At 34.7% G+C, this 21,659-nt stretch overlaps 1 protein-coding gene across 1 annotated transcript in view; it reads right to left on the bottom strand.

The window, feature by feature from the left end:
- The window catches only part of FAF1 (Fas associated factor 1), a 402,771-nt gene that overhangs the window by 224,986 nt on the left and 156,126 nt on the right, over positions 1 to 21,659 (bottom strand). Inside the window, exon 7 of the mRNA XM_049774743.1 lies at positions 13,008 to 13,113. Within this exon, the coding sequence (XP_049630700.1) occupies positions 13,008 to 13,113 (106 nt within the window). The remainder of the gene's footprint in view (positions 1 to 13,007; positions 13,114 to 21,659) is intronic.

Raw genomic sequence — 21,659 nt, 5'->3', positions numbered from 1 at the left:
CGTCACCGGGTGTGGCCCAAAAACCAAAAAAAAAAAAAAAAAAAGAAAGAAATATCAGGCCACTTGGGGCTGATCATGCAGTTTGTTAGTGACAGAAGGATTAGAACTCAGATTTACTACATTAGCTTGCTAACTACTGGCAATCAAAAAATGCCGTTGGTATATCTACTTATAACATCTAAATCAGCAACACCCTCAAAGAGAAACCTTACCTGGCAAAAATCGCGAACTAAGTATGTCTAAAGTAGAAATTTTCTTTTAAAGTTTTTGTGAAAATTTTTCAGCATTTTTAACAATTTTTTTTTAATTTTATTTTAGACACTGTGTGGTTCACAAAACTTGTTTTGGTTTTGGTTTGGAGGCCACTCTTAGTGGTATTCAGAGGTTACTCCTGGCTCTTCGCACAAGTATTATTCCTAGTGGTGCAGAGGACCATATGAATGCTGGGAATCTAACCTGGGTTGGCAGCATGAAAGGCAAGCACACTACTCACCATACTATCTCTCCAAAAATTTTTAGAGTCAAGTAGGAGAAATTCTCATAAAAATCCCCTCAGAAAGTAAACAGTCATGTCACGATAGTTGAAATATTAGGAATCTTTAAAAACTTTCACATCTGCAAATACCTTCAGTTACAAGTAATCGCACTAATTCATAGTTTACTTTTTTAATTCAGCTATTTCTTAAGTATATCAACTCCATGATAAAATTCAACGGTAGGCACAGAAATAAGAGAAGAATCTGATGCCCTTTTGTTGGATGGTTGTTATTCATAAGGTACTTAGTTTAACAGAAGAAATACATAAGTAAACAAGTCACTGTAAATGAGCACGGTAAATGCTGACAGTTGATACATGTTCACAGGAAGAGGAGTTTGGAAAGAGACATATAAACTGAAAAACCACAAATTCACTACCTAAAGTAATAAACACCTGGCTCACAACAGTTAGCTTCAAATTACTTTGGTATTTCCAATAAAGCACCCACCCATACTCACACACCCACACCACAAATACATCCTGAACAAGACAAAGATTAGCTATAGGTGAGGCCAATTGAAGAAAGAGGGGAAAGAGGGGGGGAAACCCTGCTTTTTCTAAAGCTTGCTCCTAAAAATCTTGTATAACTTGCTTCTGTTTTTTGTTTTTGGACCATATCCAATGTTGCTCAGTGGTCACTCCTGCTCTGTGTTAAGGGGCTATATATACTGCAAGGAAAGACCTGTAACAGGGAGTACAAGGCAAAAGCCTTAATCTAATCTCTTCAATTTTGTTTGGGAACCACACCCAGCTGTGCTCAGTTCTAATTCTGACTCTTCAGAGATGATAGGACATGGAGAGGCTATAAGGGGCGCTGGCTTTATGCAAAGCCAGTAAGTGCCCTAGCAACTGTACTCTCTGACACCTAAAACAAATTGAAGTGAGAGATTATACAAATCAATAACAAAGATAATTAATTTGAAGAAATGTTTCTCGCTATACATGCACATTACCACATCAGCCACATTTACTTTAGAGTCATGCTTTATATAGCTTCCGCATAATTAAAAAATCAATTATGGGCCCAGAGAGATAGCACAGTGGCGTTTGCCTTGCAAGCAGCCGATCCAGGACCTAAGGTGGTTGGTTCGAATCCTGGTGTCCCATATGGTCCCCCGTGCCTGCCAGGAGCTATTTCTAAGCAGCCAGCCAGGAGTAACTCCTGAGCACCACCGGGTGTGGCCAAAAAAAAAAAAATCAATTATATATATTTATAGTTTGTATTACCAACAAAACCCGGGACTCAAGGTATTTTATGATATTTCTTTTTGTTGTTGTTGTTTTTGGTTTTTTTTTTTGGGGGGGGGGCCACACCCCGCGGTGCTCAGGGGTTACTCCTGGCTGTCTGCTCAGAAATAGCTCCTGGCAGGCACGGGGGACCATATGGGACACCGGGATTTGAACCAACCACCTTTGGTCCTGGATCGGCTGCTTGCAAGGCAAATGCCGATGTGCTATCTCTCCGGGCCCATTTTATGATGTTTCTAATATTAATTCTAAATACAATGATCTATGTACATGTCTATTACCATCCACAAAAATTTTCACCTGCAAGAAGCCATCATCCTTTAACACAGAAGAATTTCCTTGTTTACTGTATAAAGAATGAAACATCACACAATTCAAAAGAAATAAACTAAGAGAAATATTTAATAATCTATTATGATTTTTGTTTTGTTTTGAGGCCACACTCGGCAGAGCAGAGAGGTTATTCTTGATTCTGCACTCGGAAATCACTCCTGGCTATGCTAAGGGGACCATATAGGATGCCCGGAATCAAATTCAGGTTAGCCAAATGAAAGGCAAGTGTCATGCCCACTGGTACTATTTCTTTGGCTCTATTAATATAAGTTTTAGACATTTAAAATATTTTTTATTTTATTTATTTTGGAGCCATAGCCAGTAATACTTCGGGCTTGCTTCTGGCTCTGTGCTCAGGAATCATTCCAGGTAATATGGTCCACCATATGGGGCACTTTGGGTCAAACCTGGGCTAACTGCATGTAAGGCAGTGGGGAGTTTACCTTGCATGCAGCCAACCCAGGAATGACCCAGGTTCAATCCTGGCATCCCATATAATTCCCCAAGCTTGCTAGGAGTGATTTCTGAGCGCAGAACGAGGAGTAACTCCTGAGCCCACCGGGTGTGCCCCCCCCCCAAAAAAAAACGAAAAGGAAGGGGCTAGAGCAGTGGCGCAAGAGGTAGGGCATTTGCCTTGCATGTGCTAACCTAGGATGGACAACAGTTCAATCCTGCATCCCATATGGTCCCCCAAGCCAGGAGCTATTTCTGAGTGCATAGCCAGGAGTAACCCCTAAACATCAATCACCGAGTGTGGCCCAAACACTTCCCTCCCCCCAAAAAAATGAAAAGAAAAAAAAATTCTGATCTAGGGGCCAGAGAGATAGTACATGGGTAAGAACACCTGCCTTGTAGCCAACCTAACTTCAATCTTTAGCCCACTGAGACCTGCCAGCTGTGATCCCTGAACACAGTGAAGTATGATTCAATTTACCCAACATTTCTCCCAATACCCCTCGCCAATACAGTAACTGCCAATCCATCTTGGAGATAACTCAATGGCAAAGCACCTTTGGAAGCAATAAATCACAAGTTTGATCCCCCAGATCATCCCACAAACTCAAAGCACAACAATGTCCAGCTCTATCTTTTAGGATTTATAGGTCCCAAAAGTGGTCAACTAGCTGAGTACCACAACCAAATGTGCTATCACTAGAACCTACAGTGTGTCACCTTCTACCATCACAATGAGAGGAATAGAGAAGAAAAAAAGGGGATACAAAAATTATTGATCTTTATAAACTATGTCAAATTTTCTTTGAAATAAAAGAGACTTTTCAATGTCTTTACATATAGACAGAGTACTAACATTTAGAACAGGTTAAAATTTATCAGAGTAAGAGGACTATAAACACACAAATTAAATGCTGTGGAAATGTGACATTTCAAGAGACCCAGCAGGTATGTAAAAAGTCTAGAACTACTTACCATTAAAATGTGTAAAAAAGAATGTTCAGTGTCTTTTATGTGGCTTTTCTGTCTCTTATTTTCTAGAATATATTATTATATAATCTCACAAAATACATGAAGTTTACACCTGTCCAAATGAAGGCTACTTTATTCTAAATACTCTCCCGAAAATGTCCCAATTTCCTTGGGTACAGACTGTTTTGGAAGGAAAAAATATTATCTTGGATGCCTATAGTCACTTCAAAAGATTAACTTGAAAGTTCCTCTCATCTTTTAGAATTGGCCAAAAAACATTTTTTCACATGTTTTTAAATTTTAAATCAACCCTATCAAGCTCTGACTTTTAGTTTTATGTGTTTCAACTTTCTAATTTTGGGCAGCTAACTTGTTAACTAAAAGTTTACAGTACACATTTTCTAGCTTAAAGTTTCTAAGAAATCACATACTAATCAATGTGTAGAATAACTTCAACCACCACCACCACCACCACACACAAAAAGGGAAAGAAAGAAAAAAGGCCCATATATCCATGACTACACCTACCTGGCTATAACACTCTGGACACCATAGGCTAAAGCAATGCTATCTTTCAAAAACTCTATTTTATGCTCCAGTGCAAATATAATTTGTTTTCAAATGTCACTTACAAGAATTTCCCCAGCATTATTATTTTCCAAATAACTTTTTCTCTCATTCCCTTCATTCCTTTCCTTCAAGTGTCCATGTTCAGTATTATCTCCCCCTACTTTCCCTCCACCCCAAAGCACGAGCTGTAAAATAGATGTAAAGCTTGGTGTAAGTCCAAAAATTTTATGATCAAAATACATACTTAGCAAATTGTTTGGCTAAATCTTTCATGTATGATGAAAGATTATTACCACAATTCATTAGCAAATTACAGACTTTGAAATGTAGGCAGACAAATATTTGGCCCTGTATCAATCAATTTGGACCAGCTGGGTAGAAATTCACACAATCCCAGGAAACCCGGGAAGTGAGGTGCTCTTTCATTTTTCATTCACTTGAAACATTAAAGAAAAATTATCATTCTATAAAAATGTCCACTTTTCAAGATTTTTAGAAGAGCTATTTTAGAATGAGCTTTATTTTCAGTCAATTAGTACTTTAGTGACCAATAAACTCATTTTATCCTTTCAACTTATTATGGAAGTATAGTATTTAATCACATAGACAGGCGTCTTAATATTGGACCATTATACACAAGCTTAAAAATCAAATATTTAATAATGGTTCTATGGTCTAAAGGAGAAGGGAGTACTTTTACATATACTAAACCAGCCTAGAAACTAATTTCACAGTTATTCATGATAAATAATATCATTAGTATTCTTCCTCTGAGCCTCCCTAGCCTAGTGAAGTGACCCTGTACAAAGATTCTGTTGATCCTATGTCTGTCTGTTTTGGTTAAGCTACAAGGCTATATATGAAGACAGCTGCACTTTGGGAGCAACTTAAAACAAATTTCATCTTAGTGGCATCTAATCCAGTGCTTGGTACAAGATGCATGGAAAAGTCAGTGTCAAAATTAAACAATGCCGGCTTTGCAGTGAGCAGATGCTTTTGCCTTGCAGCTGTAAAAACCTTAAAACAATCCAGCACTCTACTGTCTAGTCACGCAATGACCACAAAGCAAGGAATACATTTTGTCATTTAAGAAAATATTTGCTATGAGCTTTTATGGGTTTTTTCTTTAAAAAAAAAATAAATAACAGAAATATCTTGAAGAAAACAGTCAGAGAGCCTTAAATTAAGCAGAAAATATTTTTTAACGTATATTTTTCATACTAAACACGATTAAAGAGAATGACTTCTTGATTGGGTATTGAAACATATAAACAAATGTATCAGGGAAAAAAAAGTTATCATAAAGAGATCTTTTAAGAGATTACAGCCAAGAAACCATCAGTACATAAGAATATATATGTAAATAATTTTCTACATGCTAGCATTTTCTTAATAGATCTGATATTATGTTTGTAAGCACTTTATATTATTACCACCCTTCTGCACACACCCCCACACTGTGGGGAGAGGGTGAGTGGGAAGAGAATGCAGAGTTTATTAGTCTTATTTAAGAGTAAAGGAGATTTAAATGTTAAAATGTTTCCCTGTTTAAGTAATATGATACTTTCTCAGGAATGTAAGAGAATTGTAGTATTTTTCAACTAGTTTCTCTAGAGAAGAGAACCAATCTCTGGCATTCAGGAATCTAGGGATTAATGTTCTAATATTGAAATAAAGTCATCATGAAGAGAAAGGTCCTAACTAGTTTGTCTATAAAACCAAAAAACTAGCTCAACCTCAATAAGTGACTAACAGGTCATGATCAATCCACTTCTGCTAATTGAGGCTTTAAAGATATTTTCTTAGGGTACCTACAAGAAAGGGAATTTAGTGGTCTTACCTTTATTTAAATAGCTTACAGCAAAAATTATTTTCTGTGAGTTTTCTCCAATCATTCAATTTTTTTCTTGAAATCCTTCTTCCCCAAGGGTAACAACTCATTAACACCTCATTACTTATAAATTTCATTGGCTGTTTTGTTGGTTCAAAGTTTGGGGATTCCCTTTATAGTCCTCCCCAAACTACAGCCTACATTTCAATGAAAAAGTCCCAAGATAATGACCACATTTATAGGAAGAAATCAAAAAAATTTTAAATAACAAAAAGGCATGCCTACTCATCATTGAAAGTTCTTGAAAAATAAAATTTGAAATACATTTGTGATTGTTAAAGCATGTTCATGTTATTTATTAAAATTACAATGAACACATACTAACATACATTAATTTCTAAAGACATTCACTTAACAAGATCAAATTTCAAAACAGTATTTCTATAAAATATTTTAAAATATTATTAAATTTTATACTATTGGTGTGTTTTGTTGTATTCATCAGTAATAGATAATAGTTTTAGTAATATATGCCATCAACAAAACACCTTGTACAAAAACCACTGCATGAGAATTAAATTTTAAAGTATAAAAACATACAAATTAACTTACATGTACTGTGCTTGTGATTTTTCTATCTTAGTTCACTTTGCTAAGAATACAAAATTTATCTCTTTCGGTATTATAAGTACTCCAAATTACTACACTGTACAGAACAAATTTAAAAATTAATAACTAGAAATTTGCTGGAATTGGGTTTACTTATATTTTCCTGTTTTCTCATAATAATTTGACAAATAATCAGATTTATACTAGCAAGAATTACACAAAAACATCTTATTTAGGAACATATTCCAGCCTAAAGTTATTAATCATACAATTCTAACTAATATTTAAGATTTCATATTTTTATGGGACCATGTAAAAAAGATTTACAAATTCTGTTGGCTCAAAATAAATTATTTTAAATGTATTTTATCTTTGGGTTCACTCAATAACAGCAATATATTTTTAAGTATATATTTTACTAAAAAAAAAATAAGTCACAAACCAAAAGCTAACAGATGTGTGACTTCTAATTAGTTATAATAATCTCTACTTCAATGCCATTAGAATGAGCCTTTCTTTTCTTTTGAAAACTAAAAAAGCTTTCCTTTGAATCTTAAACTGCCAGGGCGCTTCAAAGTCAATGTACAAAATCTGCTTTGATTAAAATTTTAGACATCTACAGTGATAACTTTATGAAAGGAAAATATTAAATTATAATTATCCTAAACAGACACAGTCTTGTGAAACTAACCCTACATTCATGTTAAAACACAATGAGTTGAATATAATGAATTTGATTCATCCTCGGACACAAAGCTTCACCACAGTAAACTCAGTCAACTGTTGCTCTTGCGCCTATATTCATGGTGCTTAAATAGAGCACTTTAAAACAAAAAAAACTCCAATTGGCTTTTCATATATCCACCCTCCCCAAAAATAACGCACTTGAAAAACCTAAATGATATGAAAGGCTTCAAGGCCTCTTTTCTCCCTTTCATACTCCTTTTTTTTATTTCTGTTTGCAGTAATCTGCCTTTCTCTTTCTCTTTCTCATTGCTACAGAGCAAGCGAGGAGGCTCAGAGCTTTGAAAAGGGGGCTCAGTATGTAATGGGTCCACTAGAATTAATTTACTTGCACCAAATCCATTGAGCACAGAGGGTTTTTTCCCCCTCTCTCTCCCTCTCCCACTCTCTCTCTCTTCTCAAATCATTTGGAGTCGAACGCAGCCCCCAGCCTTTGTAATTCTAGTAAAGCACTTAAAGTGCACAGTAGGTGTTCATGAGGACCATCTGGTCAAAAGCAAAACAAGCTGCTGATTTTGCCTTTGAATAGAATGAAGCAAGTGTGAATTAGTCTCTTCAATTAGCACTATTACAACCTGTCAAGTGCATATTGTAAAACAGGATTATTACAGTATTGGTCACCAGTGCAATTATTTACTCTCTGCCTTTTCTTGCATATAAAAATGTCTTATGTTTATTAGTCTTTGATAGCTGAACATAATTTCTCTTACCACAGACATTTCAATATTACCAACACACAAATCACAGATTAGGAAACCTGGTTGGCCCAGAAAATGTTAGAATATACATATCTTAAGTAACAAAGAACTGAAAATCAGTGTCCTTAATTCTTAGCAAAAATTCGCTGATTCTGTCTATCTAAAATATAGGTAAAGAAATACACTGGTTAAAAATTTACAATGCAGATTATTTTATACTTTCAGAAGGCGAAAAAGAATGGTCAGTTCCATGCAACCACACTAAACATTACTTAAACTTATTTCCTAAGGAAATAATTTAAGAATCACAAAAATCCAAATATGTATAAAATGATCGTTACTTATTTGTTAATTTGAAATTAACAGTTATAAACACAATTTTAAAAAATGATATATATGCATACTTAAAAGCATAATCTCCATTTTGAGTGTTAATAAAGACTTAAATTGCTCAGTTCCTTGAAAATTATTTTATTTCTCATTTTTACTAAGATTCACTCGTGATCAATATTTTTGAAATCAAACTGACATATGCTAATTAAAATAGGTTCACTCAAATTGGGTTTATATGTGCCATTTACCTTGTAGTAAAAACAAAGCACTTCAACTTTTCCTTAAATAAGCATACAATTTAATTTACCCTCTTGCATATGCACATTTTCAGTTTCCCAACACTTCTGTTTTGTGCCAGCACCCCCAACCCCTACATATTGAACAACAAACAAAACAAAACAAAAACAAAAAGCCCAACCAACAACTATATTTAAAACATTCACAGAAGAGGAATGTTAGGAAATTAGAATCAACTCAGTACAAGAAAACTAATCATTAGTTCATCTATAAAAGACTACATATTTAATTTACTGTTAATGATTTTAGCATTAAAGAAGATTTTGAATTATACATTACTCAAATAAGTTGCAAAAGAAGCAAGAAGAAAATTAAGATACAAAATCTGATGTGAATTTCAGTTTTTTCTGAACCATAATTATTTTCATGATTTCACAATTAATAAATCAATATTGTTTTTCAAAACAAATATGACACATGTATTTAGTTCACTTCTAATTCCAACCATTGGCTTCCCAGCTGATAATCACTTGTATTGATAGGAAAATGTTTTACTATTTGATGCAAGATAGCATTATAGGTTGTCAATTTCCCAGTAAGAAGAAAATCAACATTTATAAGAACAGTGAGAATTCTAGGGTAAAGTGAAACTTGGAAGAGGATTTAAATCATTCCAATAGCTATTCATTATATTTTTCAATATAACAAATAAATAATACTTTGTGATTCTACACCAAAAATACTAAGATTTCTTATCTCTTTTTCTGGCTTATGTGTATATTTCTTAAGTATGTATAACATCTATTTTTTTTAAAGTGGATATTTTGCTTAATAGAAGCTTTGTTATTATTGTTGAAAGATGGACAACAAAGAATTAGTTTCCAGGAAAAGTTGGCTTGATTTCAGGACTTTATATCCTTTTCCACACCTGGGTTTAGACTTTGCAGTAGGCAAATCAATCTTCCTCCCCCTTAACCAATGCCAAGTTTATTTGTAACTACAAATCTTTAATAGTATTAGACAGAATAATCAAAATGTTTACAATCAGCAACTTAAAAATATAATTTTTCAGCTTGAAAATGCATTAAAGAAAGCCATGTAAATCTTTATAGAAAGTATTTTAAAGCATAACAAGTAGCTAATATATCAATTAAAAGGTAGGATATAGGATCTCACAGTTATTGCTATATTAATACATTTAAACTATAATGTTATGTAAAAATAGAAAAGATTTTTACATACTTAGAACACTTTACATTTTGGACTTTTTATAATAGCACTGACTTTTCTGCAAGCATGAGAATAATTTAAGTGGAAGGATTTGTAAAGAGCTTTAAGAAATATAACCTCAATATATAACTAGCTTAAATTAAAATCTAGAATGAGTACAGGACATAAGTCATGCATTATAAGGCAGAGACCATAAGACCAAAATTAACAAACATTTGTGCAACTATTGGTTTATCACCACTAACTTGCATAAACATATTTAAACATATTTAAAATTCAAACTGTACTGAAGTTCAACTTTTTATTTGGAATTTTTTTTCATGATTTTGCCTAATTAAAATAGAAATCATGACTCTTCAACCCCAGTCACTTAACAGAAATTTTCTTCTGAAGAAAAATATGACAAAAACCTTTTATAGATAAAGCTTCCAAAAATAAAAATATAAAAACATTATTTTCTTTTTAAATAAAAACAAAAGTAACAGAAAAATTAGTTTAAATTAATTCTTTTCTCACATATAGATAAAATTCATCTTGAATCTATTAACAATAAAAACATTTCTAGAACTAGTGACAAAAATTAACTTATAATTTCTGTGTATCACTGAGACTTCACATTTGTAACAAAATTCTACCATTTATAAAAATCGCAAGATCATTTTAAGATTTCATTTGTTTTATCATGATACAAAATGACTTTCAGTCATTCAACAACCACTCATAAAGCACAAACATAAGTATCACTGTGGAATGCAAGGCTTCAGCAGAGGAAAGAGAACACCTTGGCCTCCAGAATTCTAACACCCCCTCCAAGGTAGTCCCTCCTCCCCATATACACATTTGCCATAAGCCACAAGTTGAAGAAGAAAAGTATTAGGACTTGGCCTACAGAGTGTGATTCTAGAATACACAATCCATGTTCTTTTTCTCAACTACAGAATAAAAGAGAATAGGTATGCCAATATATTCACTGAGAAATACCTGATGCTGGAGCATAAAAACAAATACTTTCCTCAAAATGACAATTTTCGAACATTATTTTAAACCTACATTTTAATTGAAAGAAAATGAGAAAAAAAAAAAAAACTCACTTCTTAAAAGAAATCTGTAAGTATATCATTCTTTGCTAAAATATTTCTAGGCCATTTTCTCTTAGAAAATGGTATAAAAAGATTTACTGTTTTTCAAGTCCTTGAAGCCTAAAATACATTAATAATCAAAATAACAGGCCATGGAGAACAGTTTCAGCCAACTGTGGCATACAATGGCACCTTTACTGAATTTTAAATATTTCTTTTAATAATTGATGTAGTCATTTTGAATCATTCTGCATAGGATATCAGGTGTGAGCAGATTGCATTAACGCTGCTTAAACATTTCAACTTGTCAGTATGGCCAACTCGATTTCGGAAATATTTGCAGTATTTTCCCATCGAAACAGTAATAAAGGCAAAATAAATATATGCCACTACTTTATAATCACCGAACATTAATGAATATTTTATGTCTTTTTAAATCTCCCTGTTTAATTTAAAAGGGTGAAATTAAGTCTCCTCCCTGCAATATGCCAATTATCTGTAAATCAAACAATAACTTGGCCATTATGCTCCTTTTTGTTAATATAAGAGAAGCTAATTTGAAAACACTGAACAGCATTTTTAGACTATCGGTTTAATAGTCCTTCCTGCCCTCTTGTGGGAGAAAGTTGAAATACAATCTAAAGCAATAAAATATTTTTTATAAAAAGTAACATTTTCACAATAAAAATTTCAATCAAAAAGAAAAATGTTCTCTAGTATATTTATACATCATATATTATACTAATCTTTAAAAAGTAAATCAACAACAGATTGTCTCTTATTATATCTGCTCTTATGGGTTAAGTTGGAGTTTATTTTGAAACTAAAAATCCTTATTAACTATTTTAATAGACGATTTATATTTTAATATCATGAGGTTCGTAGAATAATTATAATTGCAGCATAATTAAACATAATTTCTAATGTAAAAACATAAAGATTCTTTAAGGAATTAAAATTTTTAATTTAAAAAATAGAACATCCATTATAGAGATTAACTATAAAATGGCAATTAATATACTTAAAATCTTGGGAAAACAGCTCAAATCTATGATTAAAATAATTAAGAGCCAAGAAAATTTTCAGAATTTACTTTTCAATAAGTTCTTCAAGGGGTAAGTAAAATAGTTATGCCAAATTCAGAAGTTAAATTTTTTGGCAAAATATCAAAAAGGAACTCATTAACAGTTTAACCACTGCTAAAACAACTCATATAATTCTGAACACCAATAGGGTGAAAATAACTTGGTCTTACAATATGGCATTACTAATTATTTTAAGCTACATAATATAAAAAGATATGAAATATTTCAAATTAACCATGATTGATTCTATTATTATAAACATCACTAGATAAATGACTTGTCTTCACCACTTACAAAGGGTAATGTGATATAGTTGTCAATTTCAGTGTTTCTAAACCTAAGTCTTTTGACAGCCTTATACATTTCCCCTGATCTAGACAAATTGCTTTCTTTTTAGTGGGTGGGACCATAGGGAAGAAAGTACCCATTCTCTCTTAGGGGAGTTTCTTTTTCGAAACAGTGGTCCTGGTTGGCCATATTGAAAAAAAAAAAAAAAGGTTGACTCTATTAGTATCTTCTCAGATATTCTGAGATAAAAGAGTGACAGTCTCCAACAGCAACCTTGATACTATACATATGACTGGGTTGAGCTGCTTAGGGAAAATCTCAAATTCTTTTTGAAAATAGGCAAGAAAAAAAAAAGAAAATAGGCAAGAAAACACATTAATAAATAATATATTTCAGAGCAATCTCTCTAGAATAAAGTCTAATATGCTAAAATGCGTGTAGTCAACAATGTTAAAAATTAAAATAATCACCATGAAGTCATGAATTATATTACATAATAATGAATTTGTTTTAAAAAACAGATTTTTTTTAGTTAATATTTTAAATACTCATCAAAAGCTCTCATTTATAACATTTATTTTTCTGGGTCAAGTCAGTTAGTATATCCACAGTAATCATTGATGCTCCAGTTAATTAAAATTAAGAACCCAATAATGAAACATAAAGAGTTTCCAACCAGAACCGATAAGCTCTCTTTAACAGGGTCAACAATAGCTATAATGAGTTACCTTTATTCCTTAGCTGTGAGACATAACTCACCTCTTGAATGGTACTGCTTCCTGAGAAGTTCAGGTTGTACTCCCGCTGGACTTCTCTGTGGGTGATGATCAGCATGAAGTTTTGATTTAATGACTCCTGCAGGGCACTGAAAGGGTTGAAAGAAAAACAAGGAACTCTGAGATGAACAAGTTCTAGCTTGCTTTCAGCGAGCTGCAAAAACCCCAGGAGTACTATAACCTCTACACAGGCATGTCCGGGCCCAATGTTATCATCTTTTCCAGCTCCTAAAGGCAAGAGAGCATGCTGAGAACAACCAGGGGAGCTAACCTGTTAACTCCTTCTCTACCAAGGTGTTTTTAAACTTCAACTCTAAATGTTCTGCATACATAAAAATTTTCACAAGCGTATAGGCACTTTCTCCAGAAGAACTAAATTTTTCAAATTTATCACACTCCAAATATGGTACTAGATGTACACTCAAAGATTTGTTTCAATTCCATATGAGATATAAATCCTAGAAAGACAGGAATATGCAACAATTGTTTATGCTCATGAATGCTGTAAGAGTAGAAATATGGGGCCCGGAGAGATAGCACAGCAGCGTTTGCCTTGCATGCAGCCGATCCAGGACCTAGGTGGTTGGTTCGAATCCCGGTGTCCCATATGGTCCCCTGTGCCTGCCAGGAGCTATTTCTGAGCAGACAGCCAGGAGTAGCCCCTGAGCACCGCCGGGTGTGGCCCAAAAACCAAAAAAAAAAAAAAAAAAAAAGAGTAGAAATATGGCTTCAGTCAAACAGAAGACCCTGAAATCTATAGAACATTAATTGCTATAAGAAACTTCCTTCAAACTAGTTGCATTTTCACCTAAGACTCAGAATTTGGAAATCAACAAAATCAGAGCAACTTTTTTAAATTACTGAATGGTAACTATACCTGGCTCGAGAGAAAAGACCACCAAAGTGATGTGGGGGGAGGTGGGAGGGCAGACAAGAAGAGCTAGAAGGAATCTATCTGATCATGTAGGTCCTTTAATCTACAGGAGAGACTGGGTATTTATAGTAACTATAAAGAAAATCCATTGGAGGTTATTCTATATTAAGATCAGTCTTACAGTAACATTTATACAATATTATTCAGGATACTTGGATTATAGTGAGAAGCAAAGCAAATCAGATAGACTAGTCTCAACAAGAAAAGATAGTGGCTTGGGCTAGGATGACAGAGAGGAAAATAGTAAAGAACTGTTGGGTTAAATATTTTTCATACACTGAAGTCATACAACTTACTGATAAGAGTATGAAAGGAAAACAACAAAGATAATAGAAAGATGCAATTATATTTAATAAAGAAGCTGCAGTATAAACACCTTGGGTGGGGAAACATAAAATTTTGGATATATGATTTAAGATACCTCAGTGACAAGAAAAAAACAGTACTTATACACAGTCAAAATGAAAGTTGGGCTGGGAAATAGAATAGGGGTTAGGGCAGACGTCTTTTATGTAAGTAACCTTAGTTCAATTCCTGGAACCATTGGCATTCTTAGCACTGCCATCATAGCCCTAATGGTACCCATGCGCTGTGAGTGTGGCCCTGGTGTCCCCTGACACCACATGACCCAGGAAGAATCACATCCTAATACTGAATCATCAATCAGTGCAGAGTAGTGCTGCCAACATTCCTGCAAAGAAGCATCTAATTAAAAAGTCAAGTAAGTTAATTCTGGGCCAGAGTGATAGCGCAGCGGGTAGAGTGTTTGCCTTGCATGTGGCTGACTCAGGTTCAATCCCCAGCATCCCAAATGGTTCCCAGAGACTGCCACCAGATTTCTGAGCAAGCCATGCGTAACTGAAGAACTGCTGAGTGTGGCCCAAAAACAACAATAAAAAAAGTAAGTTTATTCTGAGCAAGAAATCTGAAAAAAAGAAATATTTTTATTTTCTGATCAATAGAAATCAAGCAGAGCTTGATTTTTTTCTCTTTCTCTGGAAGAGAAAAGCAAGAGTAAATGAGTGAAGCCAAGATGGAGTCCTGGGGAATTCCAAAAATATGAAACCAAACAGAAGAGTAAATATAAAAGAGACTGACAAATAATGATTAAAAGAGACAAAGCAAAAAGAGACAAGTCTAACAAATAAAAAAAAATTAACAGCTTGTTAGGAGGGAATGAGCAATTATGAGATGTTGAAGTGCATTGAGGCAAGAAAAATTACCATTTTCAGGAAATTGTAATCTACTGTATAAACCTCACAATACACTCACATACCCTACATTGTGGTCACATTTGAACTTTTCATAATTTCCTGAAAATGACATAAGATTAGGAGGCTAACTTTTATTATGAGGGACCACAGGAAGGAAATCGGGTTGAGGTGAGGAACCCTCATCATAAAAATGTTGAGAATTCTGTTCAAAGTTTGGCTGACTTCTATTCAATTCAGAAACATTACTCACTATAACAGTTAAAATTTCTATTCATATTTCTAACTTACTTTCCTCAAATACAGTATTCAGAAGATTTCATGACCTACAGACCTCCTTTTCTCTAAATGTTCATATACCTTATCTGACACCTAACAGTGTTGTGTAAACTTTATAATATTTCTTACACATAAGTCCTGAATTTAAGATTTTAAGCCTTTTGAGGGTTTCTTCTTATTTTCTTCTTGTTTTGTTTTGTGGGCCACACCCGATGGCACTCAAAAATCACTCCTGGTTTTGTGCTCAAAATCAGTTCTGGCAGGCTCAGGGGACCATATGGGATGCTGAGATGGAACCCAGGTCAGCCTCATGCAAGGAAAACGTCCTACCTATTGAGCTATTGCTCTGGCCACAGAGGTTTCTATTGAGGGTATCTTACTTATTTTGATGGCACAACCAGAGATGGTCAGAGGATTACTTGGTGCTTGGAGGATCATTTGGTGTGGAAGATCAAACTCAGTTTTCCAACATAAGTATTCAGCCCACTGAGCCCTGTCTCCCCTCTCTCCTTCCCTTCTCTCTCTCCTTCCCTTCTCTCTCTCTTATATATATATATATACACACACACATATATATATATACATATATATATCCTTTCCCTCCCTTCTCTTCTTTCTCTCATCTTATTATTCTTCAATATCTTTAATATATCCCTTGATTGGAGAGATGGAGAAACTCAACAGGCTAAATGCATCCATTGTTTTCAGGAGACCTGGTTTAAATTTAGGGTACCCAGCAGTCCTTTTAACCCTTTACCCACCCAGCAAAGAACCTCAGGTAGACCCTGACCATGTCAGATATAGCCCAGAAAAGAAAAACAGAAAGAAAGAAATAGAAATAGAAAAAGAAACAGTTCTGCACGTTCTGAACTACACATAAAAAAAATTACCTATTCTCAATTTTTCTAGGTTTACTAAAAAATAAATTGATACACATCATTGTATAAGGAGTTCTGTGCAGTGGTTCAATTTTACATACACTGTTTAGGTTTAACTAATATCTACCTTGTCGTAAAATAAAATAAAGGAATAAGTTTTTTATTTGAGCCGACCCGAGGTACCATTTTATTTTTAAAAATTGTTGATCAATGAATCACTCTGTTTTACTTTGTCTTTCTACAAATTGAGAAAAGAAAAAAAAAAAGTGGATGGGGCCCATGGAGCAAGTGATCTCTGGTGCGTTGGGTGGGAAATAAAATGGTCAGAACTAAATACCCAAGCCAAATTCAATGACAATAGAATCAAGAGACCCAAACTATAACAAACTAAACACCAAAAGAACCTGTTACACTGGTAGACCCAGAGATAAGAGTGAAGGTATGAGATTCATGGTGGGAAGGTCAACACTGCTGGTGAGAATGGCCCTAATTCACTGTCACTATTGCCTGAAATGCAACTATGAAGAACATGTAATTCACAATGGCCTCAATAAAAAATTTTTAAATGCTGTTAGGTAAATAATTATCCAATTGCTATTGATAGTTATAAAAAACATAGAATCGGGCCCGGAGAGATAGCACAGCGGCGTTTGCCTTGCAAGCAGCCGATCCAGGACCAAAGGTGGTTGGTTCGAATCCTGGTGTCCCATATGGTCCCCCATGCCTGCCAGGAGCTATTTCTGAGCAGACAGCCAGGAGTAACCCCTGAGCACCGCCGGGTGTGGCCCAAAAACCAAAAAAAAAAAAACAAACAAACATAGAATCAAATTTCTAAGCTATAATTGATTCAATCTATTTACATATGAACATTCCATCTTCTAAATAACTAAACAACTTTGGGAATACAGATATTAATAAGTCCTACCTTCCCAGGAACTCACAATTCATTTATTCTTTCTGTCATGATCTAATTTCTAATTTTTGTAATAACATAGGCAGAAAATATTTTGTTATATATAGGCAAAAAGTAATATGACCTCAAGACTATTCATAGAAAATTAATCAAGGATTGTGAATAAGGGAAAATATTTTAAGTACTGTGAAGACAAGAAGATATATGGGATGATTTCAGAAAGACTGTGTTAAGCAAAGGTAGATTAGAATATAAAAGGGTGTTCAAAGTAATGAGAAAAATTGTGTATGAGAATGCAAAGGAGATTATGTTTTAAAAGTATCAAGAATCTTTAACACAGGTGATGCTTCAACAGATATAATACGAAGCTAAAAATTTCAGAAGTTTTGATTATTATAGAGATTTTTCTTTATGAATCCACACATATGTCAAATATTTTTAATGCTTGCCTTTATGCAATTTCTTAGGCATGTTTCTTAATCTTTATTGGAGATGTACAAATAACTGCAGAAGAAATTTTGAGGGGTTAGACTTTTGGGAGGAGTTGGAGGAATGGGCTACAGCCAGCAATGCTCAAGAGTTATAACTAGTGATGCTTAAAGAGCCAATATGGAAAAGCAAGAATAGAACCCAGGTTGGTCATGTGCAACCTACCTGTTAACTATCACTCTAGATCCTAACTGCAGAGATTTTGCCAGGACAGCTGTCAGACAATTCAGAGCATCAATTTAGTCTAGTTCTATAATTCCCTGCTTTGGGAATTATAGCTTTGGGAGAGAGAAAGTTAGCAAGAAAAAAACAAATGATGGCTTTAACTTCTCAGGACTCACAGAGTCATATCTGAATCTCTAAGTACTATTATTTAACTTTAAAAGTCAGTCATATATTTATTATTTCTGATTCAACAGAATTAACTCTCACATATAAAGACTATTTTAGGCACTTAAATCACATTCTGTATTCTCAAATTCCTTATTATAAAGAATAATCCTGTAACAGAACACTGAATATTAAATTTTAAAAACATTTAACTGCCTTTAAGTTTTAAGGCAAACTTATAGTTTTAAAAACACAGACACAGGGCTGGTGTGATAACACACTGGTAGGGAATTTGCCTTGAATGCTACAGACCTGGGATGAATTGGGTTTGATCCCTGGCATCCCATATGGTCCCCAAGCCTACCAGGAGCAATTTCTGAGCTCAGAGCCAGGAATAAGCCGAGTGCCACCAGGTGTGGCCTCAAAATCAAATAAATAAATTAAATTAATAAAAAATAAAAATAAAAACACACAGTTCAGAGAACAATAATTTAAAATCTCACAAGAGTGAAATAGTGAAAAAGGGATCTATGCTGCTATATGGAAGTTATTTTTCATGTCATGGCTCCATTTCTCTGCTGAAATTCAGAGAATAAATTTATTTATTTATTTTTTTGGTTTGTGGGCCATACCTAGCAGTGCTTAGGGGACCATATGGGACAATGGGGGGGTTAAGATCAGCCATGTATGAGGCAAGTGTTATAGCTCAAACCCCTAAATAAACCTTTTTCTTAATGCTAAGATGGTGAGGGAGGGGGGGGGTGGAGAGATAGCACAGCAGTAGGGCATTGGCCTTGCAAGCAGCCAACCCAGGATGAATGGTGGTTTCATTCCCGACATCCCATATGGTCTCCCGAGCCTTACAGGAATAATTTCTGAGTGCAGAGCCACCGGTTGTGACCCCCCCCCCCAAAAAAAAAAGAATGGTTAGGGACTACAGAAATAGTAGAGTAAGTCGGGCGCTTACCTTGCACAAGGACAATTCAGATTCAATCCTCGGGACCCTAAATGGTCCCCTAAGCAATGCCAGGAATGATCCCTGAATACAGAGCTAGGAATAAGCCCTGAGCATAGCCAGGTGTAATTCCCCCCCCCCCCAAAATAATTTGTGAGGAATAGAGGATAATACAGTGGGTAAAAGGCTTACCTTGATATGCAACCAACTCAGGTTCGATCCCTACACCTTACGGTTCCCTGAGGACCTAAAGCCTGAGTGCAGAGCCAGAAATAACCCCTGAGGTGGCTCCAAAATAAATAAGAAAAGGAATGATTTCTGTGGAGCAATAAGCTAATTACAATTAAATGGCCTCAAACTACTGATATATTCATTTTGGTGTTTATTATAATAGTTATCCTTTAATGAGAGTTATATATAACAGACATTAAAAGCTTTGTGCCAATGAGTTAATATGGTCCTTTTATAGATGAGAAAGTATATATGGAGTTATTTGCTGTATGGTACACAAAATAAGTAATTGATCCAGGTCTAACCCATGATTGTTACCCAGGTACCAGAAAAGGGAATTCAGTAAGATTCTATTTCTGTATTTATTTAGTTTATTGAGTAATAGGAAGAATACAAGCAACTGTATAAAGCAAGCATAGTTCAACTTGCTAAGATCTCTAAAGCCACATCCCTCCTCACACACACATAAAATTTTCCACAGAATCAGGCATGTAATAACTTTTGTTGTTTTGTGTTTCATGGTTTTGTAAGGTTTTTAGGGTGTGACGAGAGGAAGAGAGAATGGGGGAGAGCAAGAGGCTGAAAGAAAATTACTACAGTAATTTATATAATTTGCAAAGACTTTATTGATAAAATGGTATCTAAGCACACTGTTTCCAGCTTCTTCTTAGTAGAAAGGATTGAATTCTCATTTGCAGAATCTAGAATAAATTTTCTTCTTGTCTAATAGCTACTTTGGATAGTTAACCATAGACTCCATCTCTGAGAAGTTTCACTCCCACCACCCCCTTCCCTTCGTTTGAGGAAGAATATTGAGGAATGCCCTCAGAGCTTTCTCCTGGCCCAGTACTCCTAGAAGCAGATATGGTACTAGGATCAAGCTCATTGCATGTATTATATACCAAGGCCTTACTCCCTGTATATATTCTCCTCGTTAGCTTTTACTCCAGGATTTTTCTTTTACTTCAAATGTTTGTATTTACTTTGAAGGAAATGGGTTTGTGTTTATAAACAAAAGTCATTAAAATTATCATTGTTCTTATTCTCAAATACACTGAAATTAATGTTTAGAATATAATGAAAATCATACAGAAGTAGCCCCGGGCTTTAAGTTAGCAGTTATTCACAATAACTACAACAGAATGGTAAGATTTTAAAGTAATTAGCAGGCAAAGTGTCATTTTCTAAATCATTTCATAATTCTAGCCAGTCTCCTAACTATACAATTATTGTAGGGATATGAAAATAAACTATTGAAAGACTGAGAGAAAGAGAAAGAGTACAACGGTTAAGGCTCATGCCTTGCATGTAGACAACCCCAGTACCACCTAGTCCCCAGGTGGAGCAGAGCTAATGTAACCTTAGAGTCCCACAAACACATGCACCATTCCCACGGGGTCAATCCCAGCTAATAATCCTCCAACACCACGAAACATCACTACACGTCTGTGCCTATGCATCATGTAAAAGAGTCTGGTGGTTCCTAGCACTGCAAATGCAGCACATCATCCTCAGCACTAGCATTCAACTTTCCAGTCCAGAGGACCAACAGGAGTGAACCCAGTGTTTGGGACCAACAGGAGTGAACCCAGTGTTTGGGAGGTGCAACACACACACACCTCTAAATAGGATAGACAGATATCCACTAAACACACACACACACACACACCCCTAAATAGGATAGACAGATATCCACTGAACATTAAATATATAATTTTCAAACATGCTTTTAGTAACAGTTTCAGTTATACATTTCTCTCTGCTTTTGTTAAGCCCACAAGTTTTAGGTTTCTAATACACTTTCACTTGCTTACAGTCTATCTATCACAACCTAGGATGATCCCATTCCAATTTAACTATGAACATTTATCATAAATAGAAAACTCATCTGTAAAATACCTGCCTTTTAATGAGTGCTAATTTTTTTGTTTTATTTATTTACTTATTTATTTATTTTGGATTTTGGGTCACACCTACCAGCACACAGGTACTCTACGCTCAGAAATCACTCCTGGCACAGAGGACCACATGGGATTCCAGGATTCAAACCACCGTCCTTCTGCATGCAAGGCAAACATCTTACCTCCATGCTATCTCTCCGGCCCGCTAATTTTATTTTAATTCATTGGCTTAAAGCATTTTAAGGTTCCATCCATTTCGTTAACAATGGAAAAATAATGCAAAGCAAATTTTAACATTTAGGTCCTAATAAAGTTGAAGCTGGTAATAATACCACTTTTACATTTATAATCAGTCTTCAGATGTCAAACACTGATAAAAGCAACATTCTGAAAATTAACTTTAATAAGTCTACTGTTCTGGTTAAATGCATTTCACATGAAGATGGCACTTCATATGATTCACTTATATAGAAATCATATGTTGTGGATAGAATACTTGGCTTGCATGCAGCTG

The sequence above is a fragment of the Suncus etruscus genome, chromosome 6 (genome assembly GCF_024139225.1).
Source record: "Suncus etruscus isolate mSunEtr1 chromosome 6, mSunEtr1.pri.cur, whole genome shotgun sequence".
NCBI lineage: Eukaryota > Metazoa > Chordata > Mammalia > Eulipotyphla > Soricidae > Suncus > Suncus etruscus.
This window is presented reverse-complemented; position numbering and strand designations above follow the sequence as displayed.